Source organism: Eriocheir sinensis, chromosome 64 (assembly GCF_024679095.1).
Source record: "Eriocheir sinensis breed Jianghai 21 chromosome 64, ASM2467909v1, whole genome shotgun sequence".
Classification (NCBI taxonomy): Eukaryota; Metazoa; Arthropoda; class Malacostraca; order Decapoda; family Varunidae; genus Eriocheir; species Eriocheir sinensis.
In genome coordinates this window covers 3,409,832-3,424,831 of record NC_066572.1, presented here as the reverse complement: position 1 = coordinate 3,424,831, position 15,000 = coordinate 3,409,832, and the positions used below count along the sequence as shown (strand labels likewise).

The 15,000-nt window shown below is 40.4% G+C and overlaps 2 protein-coding genes and 1 long non-coding RNA gene across 54 annotated transcripts in view; 1 reads left to right on the top strand and 2 right to left on the bottom strand.

The window, feature by feature from the left end:
- The window catches only part of LOC126987303 (uncharacterized), a 1,119-nt gene extending 428 nt beyond the window's left edge, over window positions 1-691 (bottom strand). Inside the window, exons 1-2 of one of the 3 annotated variants that reach the window (XR_007740694.1) lie at window positions 562-691; window positions 1-251 (exon numbers count right to left, since the gene is read on the bottom strand). The exon at window positions 1-251 is cut by the window's left edge and continues 60 nt beyond it. This is a non-coding gene — a long non-coding RNA (uncharacterized LOC126987303). Of the gene's footprint in view, window positions 275-406; window positions 540-561 lie in introns of those variants that run through there. The other 2 variants (XR_007740693.1, XR_007740695.1) reach the window with 2 other exon arrangements.
- The window catches only part of LOC126987301 (fer3-like protein), a 10,020-nt gene extending 8,697 nt beyond the window's left edge, over window positions 1-1,323 (bottom strand). The window contains exon 1 of the mRNA XM_050844222.1: window positions 1,064-1,323. Coding sequence (XP_050700179.1) covers window positions 1,064-1,074 — 11 coding nt within the window. The 5' untranslated portion in view covers window positions 1,075-1,323. The remainder of the gene's footprint in view (window positions 1-1,063) is intronic.
- The window catches only part of LOC126987300 (transmembrane ascorbate-dependent reductase CYB561-like), a 99,685-nt gene that overhangs the window by 23,273 nt on the left and 61,412 nt on the right, over window positions 1-15,000 (top strand). The window lies entirely within an intron of this gene.

Sequence of the window (15,000 nt, the reverse complement as noted above, 5' to 3'; positions counted from 1 at the left end):
CCACCCATCTCTCTTCTCTACCAACATCCATTCCTCCACCACCAACATCCACCTATCCACCTACCCACCACTCCTCCTATCCACCTACATCCACCCACCTATCCCAACCACATATATTCACCTGTTCCACCATTTGCATTCTCCGATTCCACTCTCCTCCATCCATCTCTCTACCTACATCCATTCCTCCACCACCAACATCCACCTATCCACCTACCCACCACTCCTCCTATCCACCTACATCCACCCACCTATCCCTACCACCTATATTCACCTGTTCCACCATTTACATTATCCGATTCCACTCTCATCCGCCCATCTCTCTTCTCTACCTACATCCATTCCTCCACCACCAACATCCACCTATCCACCTACCCACCACTCCTATCCACCTACATCCACCCACCTATCCCAACCACCTATTTTCACCTGTTCCACCATTTGCATTCTCCGATTCCACTCTCCTCCACCCATCTCTCTTCTCTACCTACATCCATTCCTCCACCACCAACATCCACCTATCCACCTACCCACCACTCCTGTCCACCTACATCCACCCACCTATCCCAACCACCTATTTTCACCTGTTCCACCATTTGCATTCTCCGATTCCACTCTCCTCCACCCATCTCTCTTCTCTACCTACATCCATTCCTCCACCACCAACATCCACCTATCCACCTACCCACCACTCCTGTCCACCTACATCCACCCACCTATCCCAACCACATATATTCACCTGTTCCACCATTTGCATTCTCCGATTCCACTCTCCTCCACCCATCTCTCCTCTCTACCAACATCCATTCCTCCACCACCATCCACTTAATTGCCTTCATCTTTTTCAACTTGTCTCCATCTCTCTCCTCCATCCTCTCCACTTTCCTCCATTGCTTTCCTCCACCAACCTCCACTTACATTTCCCTTGTTCCACCACCTCCCTTCCCTCCACCAACCCCCACTTACACTTCCCTTTTTCCACCACCTCCCTTCCCTCCACCAACCTCCACCTCCATTCACCCCTCCACCCCTCCACCCCTCCACTCCCTTCTCCGTGACCCACCTGTGGCCCATAACGCACTGGCCTCTGAAGGGGTTGGTCTGCCAGAGGTCGTGCAGCGGCAGGGCGGCAGCGGCGGCGGCGGCGGCGAAGGCGGCGTCGTGGGCGGGGTATGGGTGCCCGAGAGGTCCCCCAGGTCCCGCCCCGTCCCAGACTAGCCCCGCCCCAGCCCCCCCGCCGCCCCCGCCTCCGTACACGCCTCCTCCCCCCCCGTACGTCACCTCGTAGCCGAACTCTGCGAAGAAAGAGAGTTTGTTAGTAAGAGTAAGATTTATTTATTTATTTTTTTTATTTATTTATTTATTTATTTTTTTTTTTACAACAAAGGAGACAGCTCAAGGGCACAAAAAAAGGAAACAATAATAATAATAAAAAAAGCCCGCTACTCGCTGCTCCTACAGAAATGATAATAAGAAAATAATCATTGAAAATATAGTAAAGAAAATAGTAATGATATGTAAAAAAGTAAAATGTATTGATTGTAAAATATAATAAGTGAAAAATTAAAAAGATAAAATAATGATAATAATGAAATAATAGTTAAAATATTATAATAGTAAACGATAGTAAGTGAAAAAGAATAAAAAAAAAATATTAATGAAAAATAGTTAAAAAATGATGAAAAAATAATAAAAATGGTAAAAATAAGAATAGTAAAAAAAAATAATAATGAAAAAAAGTAAAAAAAAGAAATAACATTGTGTGTGTGTGTGTGTGTGTGTGTGTGTGTGTGTGTGTGTGTGTGTGTGTGTGTGTGTGTGTGTGTGTGAGAGAGAGAGATAAATTTTTGTACACCCGACACAAAAAGTATGTTCATGTTGCACACTTAGCGCAGAAAGTATCTTCATCTTTCACACATAGCCCAAAAAAGTATTTTCATCCTTGACACATAGCCCCCAAAAAGTATCTCCCTTCTTGACACATAGCTCCAAAAAGTATCTTCATCCTTCACACATAGCACAAAAAAGTATCTTCATCCTTGACACATAGCCCAAAAAAGTATCTTCATCCTTAACACGGCCCAAAAAAGTATCTTCATCCTTCACACATAGCCCAAAAAAGTATCTTCCTCCTTCACACATAGCCCCCAAAAAGTATCTTCATCCTTCACACATAGCCCAAAAAAGTATCTTCATCCTTGACACATAGCCCAAAAAAGTATCTTCATCCTTCACACATAGCCCAAAAAAGTATCTTCATCCTTCACACATAGCCCAAAAAAGTATCTTCATCCTTCACACATAGCCCAAAAAGTATCTTCATCCTTGACACATAGCCCTAAAAAGTATCTTCCTTCTTGGCACATAGCCCCAAAAAGTATCTTCATCCTTCACACATAGCCCAAAAAAGTATCTTCATCCTTCACACATAGCCCAAAAAAGTATCTTCATCCTTCACACATAGCCCAAAAAAGTATCTTCATCCTTGACACATAGCCCAAAAAAGTATCTTCATCCTTCACACATAGCCCAAAAAAGAATCATCATCCTTCACACATAGCCCTAAAAAGTATCTTCATCCTTCACACATAGCCCAAAAAAGTATCTTCATCCTTGACACATAGCCCAAAAAAGTATCTTCTTCCTTGACACATAGCCCAAAAAAGTATCTTCATCCTTGACACATCGCCCCCCAAAATATCTCCCTCCTTGACACATAGCCCAAAAAAGTATCTTCCTTCTTGACACTGCCCAAAAAAGTATCTACATTCTTCACACTTAGTCCAAAAAAGTATCGTCACACTTTACACTTAGCCCCCAAAAAAGTATCTTCACTGAACACTACACAATAAATAAATAGAAAAAAAGAACAAAAATGAAATAAATAAATACACAAATAGAAGGAAAATCATCGTTTACACTAAACCCAAAAAAGTATAGTCACCATTTTCACTCAGTATAAAAAAAAATTAAAAAATCACCATTCACACTAACCTCCAAAAAAATAGTCACCATTTTCACTCAGTATAAAAAAAAATAAAAAAAATCACCATTCACACTAACCTCCAAAAAGTATAGTCACCATTTTCACCCAGGACAGAAAAAAAAAAAACATTCACGTTCAGCACAAAAAGTATCTTCATCCTGTACACCCAGCTTAAAAAGTATCTTCATCCTGTACACCCAGCATATAAAGTATCTTCATCCTGTACACCCAGCATATAAAGTATCTTCATCCTGTACACCCAGCATATAAAGTATCTTCATCCTGTACACCCAGCATTAAAAGTATCTTCATCCTGTACACCCAGCATAAAAAGTATCTTCATCCTGTACACCCAGCATAAAAAGTATCTTCATCCTGTACACCCAGCATAAAAAGTATCTTCATCCTGTACACCCAGCATAAAAAGTATCATCACCCCTCCTCCCTTTCCCACCCTTCCCTTCCCCTGCCTATCATTCCCTTCCTTCTCTATCCTTCCCCATCCACCCCACACTCTTCCTTCCTTCTTCCCTTCTCCTTCCCTTCCTTTCCTTCTCTTCCTTTCCCTTTTCTTTCCTTCCCCTTCCCCATCTTCCCCACACCCTTCCCCTTCCTTCCTTCCCTTCTTTCCCTTCCTATCCTTCCCTTCCTTCCCCTTCTTCCCCTTCCCTTCATTCCCTCACCCCTTCCCTTCTTCCCTTCCTTCCTCACCCCTTCCATTCCTTCCCCTCCCCTTCCTCTTCTCCATCCTCTTCCCTTTCCCCTCATTCTTCACCCCTTCTCTTTCCTTCCCACACCCTTCCCTTCCCTTCCCTTCCCTTCCCTTCCTTTCTTTCCTTCCTTCCCTTCCTGTCGTTACTCTTCCCCTTTCCCTTCTTTTCCTTTCTCTCTTTTCCCTTCCCCTTCCCTTCTTTCTCTTCCCCTTCTTTTCCTTCCCTTCCTTCCCCTTCCCTTCCTTCCCCTTCCCTTTCGTTTCCTTCCCCTTCCTTTTCCCCACACCTTTTCCCTTCTCTTTCCTTCCCCTCTCCCTACACCCTTCCCTTCCCTTCCTTCCCATTCCCATCCTTCCCCTTCCTTCCCCTCCCTCACACCCTTCCCTTCCTTCCCCTTCCCTTCCTTCCTCTTCCTTCCCCTCTCCCCACACCCTTCCCTTCCTTTCCCTTCCTTCCCCTTCCCCCACATCCTTCCCTTCCTTCCCCTCATTCCTCACCCCTTCTTCCTTCCCTTCTAATTTCCCTTCCTTCTCTTCCCCTTCTCTTCCTTCCCCTTCCTTTCCTTCCCCACCCTCTCAAATTCCCTTCCCTTTCTCTCTATAAAAGAATAATACCCTTAAATTTTCTTCACTCTCTACCTTCATTAATACACTATACATAATAAAAGGGAATATTGCTTTAGAATATGCATAATTGAATCTTATAATGTATCAGTTAATTTGTCGTAGTTGTAGTAGTAGTAGTAGTATCATTATTATTGTTACTACTACTACTACTACTACTACTACTACTACTACTACTACTACTACTACTACTACTACTACTACTACTACTACTACTACTACTACTACTACTACTACTACTACTACTACTACTACGCCCTAAGTATTGACCCATTGTTGAGAGAGAGAGAGAGACACGCCACCGCTGCTCTCAGAAAATGGCGGACACGCTCTCTCTCTCTCTCAGTTTAAACATTTATCTAGTTATTGTTATCTATATTTCAATACAAACACGTATGAATCACATGATAATAAATTAATAATAATAATAATAATAATAATAATAATAATAATAATAATAATAATAATAATAATTGGTCTAAAATATTTCAATTTCATTCACATTTCTTTTTCATTTCCTCTTTTTTTTCATTTTAATTCCATAGTCAACCTGTTTTTTTTTTGTTTTTTTTTTCTAGAAATTACTTTAAACACACACACACACACACACACACACACACACACACACACACACACACACACACACCAAAACCATGAAAAGAAAATCGTTTATATATTTTCTATTCACTTTTCTTTTCTTTCTTTCTTTCTTTCTTACTCCTTGTCTGTCTTTCCTTCTTCCCTCTCTTTCTTTCTTTCTTTCTTTCTCTTTTCTATCTTTCCTTCTTTCTTTCTCTTTCTCCCCTTTCTTTCTTTCTTTCCTTCCTTCTTTTTTTATCATCATCACATTCCATAGTATTTCTTCTTCTCTATATCGACAACTCTTTTTCAATATGGCATTAGTATTCATCAAGTTATTATTAGTATTTATTAAGCACACACATTTAACAAGGCTTTCGTAGGGGTTGTGGGCATTTCCAGGGGTAGTTTTGTGACCCTGGTGGTAGTGTGACCCTTCCTCTGTACCATGAACCTAAAGAAACACTCATTTGACAAGGCTTCTGAGGAGTTTGCATTTCCAGGGGGTAGTTTTTCATGGGTGGTGTGGTGGTGTCTGTACTACATGAACCTAAAGAACACCTATTTAAACAAGGCTTTCGTAGGAGTTGTGGGCATTTCCAGGGGTAGTTTCATGACCCTGTTGGTAGTGTGACCCTTCCTCTGTACCATGAACCCAAGCACACACATTTGACAAGGCTTTCATAGGCGTTCCGGGCATTTCCAGGGGTAGTTTTATGACCCTGGTGGTAATTTGACCCTTCCTCTGTACCATGAACCTAAAGAAACACTCATTTGACAAGGCTTCCGTGGGAGTTGTGTGCATTTCCAGGGGTAGTTTTATGACCCTGGTGGTAGTGTGACCCTTCCTCTGTACCATGAACCCAAGCACACATATTTGACAAGGCTTCCGTGGGAGTTGGGGGCATTTCCAGGGGTAGTTTTAATGCCCTAGTGGTAGTGTGACCCTTCCTCTGTACCATGAACCTAAAGAACACATATTTAAACAAGGCTTTCGTAGGAGTTGGGGGCATTTCCAGGGGTAGTTTTAATGCCCTAGTGGTAGTGTGACCCTTCCTCTGTACCATGAACCTAAAGAAACACTCATTTGACAAGGCTTTCGTAGGGGTTGTGGGCATTTCCAGGGGTAGTTTTGTGACCCTGGTGGTAGTTTGACCCTTCCTCTGTACCATGAACCTAAAGAACACATATTTAAACAAGGCTTTCATAGGGGTTGTGGGCATTTCCAGGGGTAGTTTTGTGACCCTGGTGGTAGTGTGACCCTTCCTCTGTACCATGAACCCAAGCACACATATTTGACAAGGCTTCCGTGGGAGTTGTGTGCATTTCCAGGGGTAGTTTCATGACCCTGGTGGTAGTGTGACCCTTCCTCTGTACCATGAGCCTTTTGAAATTAGTTGCTGTGAGTGTTGGAAGCATCTGAGTCTACCAATCTATGACTACATGAAAACATCAGGCATATCACGTGTTTCCTTATCAAGTCAATTTATCTGATCTTGTCGAAGGTAAGGGTGGAGATAAGAGAGAGAGAGAGAGAGAGAGAGAGAGAGTAGTAGTAGTAGTAGTAGTAGTAGTAGTAGTAGTGTTATTAATGTATATATGAAACTTGCTATACTAATATTTTCCATATCTACATTTTCACCTTCAAATTAAAAAAAGTTGACTTTCAAATTAAAATACTTGACGTTCTAATTAAAAAAAGTTGAGAAAATTTGAATTTCAATTTAAAAAAATGTAATTAAACTGAAAAACAAGTTAATATGATGAGAATGTGTGTAGATAGCCTGCCTTCGTGGCTTGTGGGATATTTTGTCACCATATCCTCACTGGCAACTCTTTCGTGCCCCAGCAAACGGTTCTCAGCACATCAGGACACCTCTCCTCCCAAAACTGACCTATCTTTCGGCCACCTCTTTGGATTCTTTTTATTTTTTCATTAATGTTTGCTTTTTGTGTGCCCTTGAACTGTCTCCTTTGCTGTAAAAAAAAAAAAAAAAAAAACAGCCCTCTCAGTAACCCGGCGAACAGTTTTTAATCCTGTACTGGAAATACATTTTATAATACTACACCAGGACGGAAGGCTTGCCAAACCTACCGTGGAGTGCTTCTATTTCTTAAGCACAGTGGGAGTGACCTGTGTTTGTCCATAGGTTACCGCACCCTTGCGCAAGGCTTGGAGGGGCCGTGACAGGTTTCCGGAGGCGGGATCGAACCCACGACCCTTCGATTGCCAAGGCGACGCTCTACCAACTGAGCTGACGAGAGGTCTAATTTAATTCCAATTAAAAAAAAATAAACAAATAAAAATCTGATAGCATGTGTCAGAGCTTGTTAGATTCCTCAGCACGCGGTACTCTTCAGCGTTACTTACAAACTCACAATTACGTACAAAATAATAGCTAACAAACAACAGCCTGGGAATACAATGATATTAAAGTAAGTCATTTGATTTCGAGGCTTTTATTATCGTCAGTGTTATGTTTGCAGAAAAAAAAGAATCAATATTTGTATCTTTTTTCCTTCGTAATGCATCCCATGGTAATCAAGGCAGTTACTACTTACTAAAGGAAATAAAAACAATGTCCAACTTAATAAATCAACATGAATTTCGCTGCTAACTGAAAATCATGAAAACAACATAGTTCGGTAATTCCTTATCAATTGAAATAAAAAACGTGCCTCACATGCAGGTATTTGTTGCATGTTTGTGAGAATGATAATAATGGCATCAATAATATGTAGAGAAAGAGATCAAAGTCAGCTGTGCATTACATGTCAGCTTAAATGCACTCAAAATTACTGAAAGCCCGTTCAGTTATCAGCCATGTCTAAGTCCTTCACCTGCACCACACCAGGGAAATGTCCCTGTACACGGGTGCAAGTGTTGAGGCAGAGGACGGGTGTGATGTTGGCAGCGGCGTTATCAGTGCAGCGTTCCAGGAGCTGGATGCGATGTTCCGTCCGCGTCATGCCAGCGGGGGCGTCCAGAAGCGAGGCAAAGTTTTCCGCCAAATCTCGCTCCATGGCGGCTGTCATGACACTCCAGCACTCTTATGTTGGATTTAGTGGAGCACTGCAAGGACTCATACGTACTATTACTACCCCCACGAACTCCTCTTCTTCTGCAACGCATTCAATGCCAGAATGAACAGGTGCGTTGTCACACACAACAACCATGTTGTGGAGAGGCTCAGTACCTGTACGTAGCATTGTTCGCAGCCAGTCCCGGCAGTCCTTCTCCCTGTAGCCGCCCCGTCGACGCTCCCAGCACACCAGGCCGTGCTGAGACATGCTGCCAAGTATATGAATATCTCTTCCTTGCGATGTGGGACATTCAGGCACGCAACGCAAGCTATTGCGTGGACGCCCTTGAGGTCGTCGAAGGAAAAGATTAGCATTTGTTTCGTCCATGTAGATAACTGTTTTCCCGCGCCCAGTTCTGTTCATGATTGTTTCCACTTACGCTTTCCGTCTCTGTTTATTTTCCTCTGTATTCACAGCAGCAGGTTCTGGTAGTCCTTTTTTTCACTGTGTAAAGGTGGCCTTCTAAATGCTTGTGCAGTGCTCGTGCAAACAGTAATGCCAGCCTCCGTAGCCAGCTTGGCAGAAATCTCCTGCAGTGTGATGAGTGGGTCTTCCTGCACATATTCCATCATCATTTCAACGTGCTCTTCACGAACGTTTGTAAAGCGACGACCGCCGCGTTTCTTTCTTGGTTCACCCGACCGTCGTATCCAGCCATAAGCTGTCTGAACAGGGATGCCGCTGGCCTCGGGTTCAGCCTTCCAGTCCTGGCCATTCTCAGCTGCTGCTATGATTATATTTGTTGCATTGCCTTGTGCACAGGTTTTAGTGTACTTCCCTCGTTTGGTGCCAGCCTTCCCTCCTCTCTTCCTTATCATGGGGCATCAGCAGTGGCTGGGGTATAACCTTCACTGGAAGAACTTACAACTCTAGGCATCCTGACCTGGGAGAAAAAAACGAATGATATAAATACAAGAATAACATATCAATGAATATGAAAAAAAGTTGATAATAGTGTTGACATTAATTTTGTGAAGATACCTTCAGCCTCTGCAAGGCAGGATGCCAGATAATCTACGGATGCCTAATATAGCCTATTGGCGGTACTTTTTACATTTAATGATATCTTAAAGGAACCTTCACCTCCACGACTCCTCGTATGTTAGTTGTATGTTTTTACAGACCGTTATCTTCCTGTTTTTATTAAAGTTTGTCTACTTCCTCTTCCTTCATACAATTTCGTCACAATGTCCTAAAACGTTGATTCCCAGATTTATATTGTGTAATGACCACACAATACAAATAGAAACTTTGATGTACATTATGATAAAAAATGAACACAATAACATCAGTAATAAGAGAGTGGGACGAGTCAGTCACCAAACTAGTCGCAATTTGCGGGAAACTCTTATCAAGCGCCCACCTTTGCGGCAGTCGTGAGGGAACTGACTGAACACGGGCTTCTTTGAATGCGCGTTATATATAAAGTGATATGAAACGCAACAATAAAACTTCAATTATTAGTTTATTTTCAACACTATCGTAATGAAACTTCGTAAACACGTTATATTCACTGTCTCCCTGTAGTGCATAACGAAAAACATCCCTATAAATGCACTGTTTTGAGCGTTACGGCCGGACAGTTTGTCTTTTTGCCTCAGTATACTGTAGTTGCCTCCGGTCGCTTTTATTTCAGTTACCGTTATCTTTTTGCAGGATATTATTGCGGTTTTTTCACAGATATATTAATTTTACACGCGTAGAAAATTCCAGTGTTGCAAATTTGGATTATAAAATGTATTTCCAGTGCAGGATTAAAAAAAAAAGCTCGCTGGGTTACTGAGAGCGCCGAGTTGTGCTTAGTTGCTGGGGCACGAAAGAGTTGCCAACGAGGATATGATGAGAAAATATCCCACAAGCTACGAAAACAGACCCTCTACACACATTCACATGATATTAACTTGTTTTTAAGTTTAATTACATTTTTTTTAATTTGAAATTCTTTTTTTTAATTTGAAAGTCAACTTCTTTTGATATCAAAGTCAAGTATTTTAATTTGAAAGTCAACTTTTTTTCTAATTTGAAGGTCATTTTTTTAATATGAGTCAACTTTTTTAATATGAGTCAACTTTTTAATATGAAAGTCAATTTTTTAATATGAAAGTCAATTTTTATTTTTAATTTGAAGTTCATTTTTTTAACTTGAAGGTGAAAAGATGTAGTCTCATTCTTACCTTTTTCTTTTCTTATTTTCTTTCTTCCGTCTTATCGGCCTATCCATTTATTTACTTGTATTTTAACTATTTTTTTTATCTCTGTTGTTACATGTGGTATTTGCCTGAGGATGTTGTGTTAGTATTGGTGAGGGATGTTGAAGGAGTTGAAGAGGACATTGGAAGCTGAGAAAGAGAGATGTTGAGTTAGTATTGGTAAGGGATGTTGAAGGAGCTGAAGAGGACATTGGAAGCTTAGAAAGATGTTGAGTTAGTATTGGTAAAGGATGTTGAAGGAGTTGAAGAGGACATTGGAAGCTAAGAGAGAGAGAGAGAGAGAGAGAGAGAGAGAGAGAGATGTTACAAAATTACATGAAAGAGAAGGAATATTGTGTTAGTATTTACAAGGAAATGTTAAACGAGTAAAAGAGAAAGCGGAAAGTTAATTAAGAAAAAAATACAACGAACAGGACCTTACAGAATTAGTTAAGACGATAGTGTAAGCGTTATTAAGGGGGGCACTATTGTAATTTTTTGAGGATTTAAAAAAGGAGAGTATTTGACTAAGACTTTATCCTCAGAGAAACACGGAATATCATAATTTAGTTGTGTAAAGATTAGGATATCGTCTACAGTTTTGGATTAGGATAAAGTTTAGATTAGGATATCGTCTAGTTTTGGATTAGGATAAAATTGTCACTATTGAAATTTTTTGATGATTTAAACAAGGAGAATATTTGACTCAGACTTTATCCTAAGAGAAACACAAAGATAATTAGTTGTGTAAAGATTAGGATATCGTCTAGTTTTGGATAAGGATAAAGATGTCACTATTGAATTTTTTTGAGGATTTAAACAAGGAGAATATTTGACTCAGACTTTATCCTAAGAGAAACACAAAGATAATTAGTTGTATAAAGATTAGGATATCGTCTAGTTTTGGATTAGGATAAAATTGTCAATTGTAATTTTTTGAGGATTTGAATAAGGAGAGTGTTTGACTAAGACTTTATCCTAAGAGAAACTCAAAGATAATTAGTTGTATAAAGATTAGGATATCGTCTAGTTTTGGATTAGAATAAAATTGTCACTATTATAATTTTTTTTGAGGATTTGAATAAGGAGAGTGTTTGACTAAGACTTTATCCTAAGAGAAACACGAAGATAATTTAGTTTCGGAAAGATTAGGATAACGTCATTAGTGTTGGATTAGGATTAAAATATCGTCCGTTTTTGCTTTAGTTTTAGACAATACGGTATTAAGATTTCGTCATTGATTCTGTTATATTTTGGAGTGTTTAAGATTATGTTCGATATTTCTTTAGCTTTGTTGAATAGTTTGCTGTCGTCTGTTATTTATTTATTTATTGTGTGTGTGTGTGTGTGTGTGTGTGTGTGTGTGTGTGTGTGTGTGTTGGGAAGATTATAATGTTTTCCGTGATATTTTTTTGGTTTTTGTTTTGGGTGAAGAATTTGGTCACTTTTTCCCTTTCTTTCTTTCTCTGTTTTTCTTTCTTTTCTTCTCTCATTCTTTCCTTCTCTTCTTCTGTCTTTCTTCCTACCTTCCTTCCATTCTTTCTCATACATTCTTTCTTTATCGATCATTAAACCCGTCATCCTCTGGCGATGTTCTTCTTTTCCAGTAACAAATGGCTTCTAATATTTTTCACTAAGTCATTTTCTACACACGTATTTCTCAACAAGACATTTTTAAAGAGTGGTATTAAGCGTCATTTACATTTACGAAAACTCATCTGTTAACATTCGTCCTTTTAATACAGTATTTGGCGAGACTTCATTATCGGCTACCGTACAAATGGCTTCTAATATTTTTCACAGTCATTTTCTACACACGTATTTTTCAGCAAGACATTTTTAAAGAGTGGTATTAAGCGTCATTTACATTTACGAAAACTCATCTCTCAGCATTCATCCTTTTAATACAGTTTTGGCGAGACTTCATTATCGGCTACCGTACAAATGGCTTCTAATATTTTTCTCAAAGTCATTTTCTACACACGTATTTTTCAGCAAGACATTTTTAAAGAGTGGTATTAAGCGTCATTTACATTTACGAAGACTCATCTCTCAGCATTCGTCCTCTTAATACAGTATTTGGCGAGACTTCATTATCGGCTACCGTACAAATGGCTTCTAATATTTTTCTCAAAGTCATTTTCTACACACGTATTTTTCAGCAAGACATTTTTAAAGAGTGGTATTAAGCGTCATTTACATTTACGAAGACTCATCTCTCAGCATTCGTCCTCTTAATACAGTATTTGGCGAGACTTCATTATCGGCTACCGTACAAATGGCTTCTATATTTTTCGCAAAGTCATTTTCTACACACGTATTTTTCAACAAGACATTTTTAAAGAGTGGTATTAAGCGTCATTTACATTTACGAAAACTCATCTGTTAACATTCGTCCTTTTAATACAGTTTTGGCGAGACTTCATTATCGTCCACCGCACATAAGCTTATAATACGGAATAGTGGAGGCGGTTGCGGCGGTTGCGGCGGGGACGGTCACAGCGGCGGTGGAGTTAGCGGCGGTGGCGGTGACGGCGGTGACCAGATTTCGCGTCATTGCTTAACGCGATTTGAGGAAAGTTTCAGGCATTTGAGTCATTTTTCATTTCTCTTCAGTCTCCTCCACTCCTGTCTCTCTCTTTTTCCTTTTCTTTCCTTCCAATTTTTGTGTCCTTAAAATCAGTGATATATTCATTAACCCGGTAGCAACGACGGGCCAAATTTGTGGCTTTACCGTGTAGCAGCGACGGGCCAAATTTGTGGCTTTACCGTGTAGCAGCGACGGGCCAAATTTGTGGCTTTACCGTGTAGCAGCGACGGGCCAAATTTGTGGCTTTACCGTGTAGCAGCGACTGGCAATATTTGTGGCTTTACCGTGTAGCAGCGACGGGCCAAATTTGTGGCTTTACCGTGTAGCAGCGACGGGCCAAATTTGTGGCTTTACCGTGTAGCAGCGACGGGCCAAATTTGTGGCTTTACCGTGTAGCAGCGACGGGCCAAATTTGTGGCTTTACCGTGTAGCAGCGACGGGGCAAATTTGTGCCATGATATAAACCCCAAAAAATAGATGATACATAAACCGATCACAAATGCTTTGATATATATTATGAAATGGTTTGTGTGAGGGGTGATTTTTTCTCATTTTTCTCGCTTGGAGGGACCATTAAGAAACATGATCCCTGCTGCTACCGGGTTAAAATCTGCGATATATTCATTAAGCAAGATTTTCCCATATCTTCCCATTCCCCATCCCCTATCTTTCCCTACTCCCATCATCCTCTTCCCCTCTTCCCATGTCTTTCCCCTTCTCTCACAGCAACAACCCATGAGCAGGGTCGAGGTCTGGGCAGCGAGCCACATACCCATATAGCCGGTGTAGCGTGTAGAGTGGGATATCCCTTCTTGTAACACTGGTGCCCTCTAATTATCAGCACTTCTGGGCCGCCTCCTCACTAACAGGGCGATATACCGGAGTTGGCGTTGACGGACTATACAGGTAACAGGTCTCGATTCAGTCTCACGAAGTACTGGCTGGTTGGACACACACGTTGGACTTCTTAAACGTGGTATTATCTATTAACAGTCCTGTGGGTAGTTTGACCTTTCATTTCCACTTTTGGGGGAGTTGTTAGTGAGAAGCGTTGGGTTTTCACGAGTTAAGGAAACACATTATAAACTCGGCCATGAAAAGTATATGAAAACCCAACAAAACCTTTCTGTTAATATTTCTGTGGCTAGTTCGTCTTTTTACTTCCATTTTGGGGGTTAAGTTAGTAAGAAGTGTTGGGTTTTCACAGCTTAGGAGACACATCATAAACTCAGTCATGAAAAGTATATGAAAACCCAACAAAACCTTTCTGTTAATATTTCTGTGGGTAGTTCGTCTTTTTACTAACATTTTGGGGGTTAAGTTAGTGAGAAGTGTTGGGTTTTCACAGCTTAGGAGACACATCATAAACTCAGCCGTGAAAAGTTATATAAAACCCAACAAAACCTTTCTGTTAATATTTCTGTGGGTAGTTCGTCTTTTTGCTTACATTTTGGGGGTTAAGTTAGTGAGAAGCGTTGGGTTTTCACAGCTAAGGAAACACATCATAAACTCAGTCATGAAAAGTTATATAAAACCCAACAAAACCTTTCTGTTAATATTTCTGTGGCTAGTTCGTCTTTTTACTTCCAATTTTGGGGGTTAAGTTAGTGAGAAGTGTTGGGTTTTCACGAGTTAAGGAAACACATCACAAACTCAGCCGTGAAAAGTTATATAAAACCCAACAAAACCTTTCTGTTAATATTTCTGTGGCTAGTTCGTCTTTTTACTTCCATTTTGGGGGTTAAGTTAGTGAGAAGCGTTGGGTTTTCACAGCTAAGGAGACACATTGTAAACTCAGCCGTGAAAAGTTATATAAAACCCAACAAAACCTTTCTGTTGATATTTCTGTCTTTTTATTTCCATTTTTGGGGAGTTGTTAATAAGAATTGTTGGGTTTTCACAGCTAAGGAAACACATCACAAACTCATTCGTGAAAGGTGGTTTAAAAGAATCAACCAAACAGACTACCCACGCCTTGAAAACGGGCCAAGAAAGACTAATCAGCCACAGTAGTGTTGAGGAAGACTTAAGGGGCTATCACACTGGGCAAATTTTCCGTGGACCTTCAGTCAAACCACGATTTCCGCTGGCGTGGTTCTCATATTTCCGTGGTTTTCTGACGTGTCCACGATCTTCCAAAGCTACGGTAGATTTCACCCAAGGACAACGGTATTACTCACCATCATCATCATCAGCAATAACAAGAAACAAATGAGAACCACGCCAGCGGAAATCG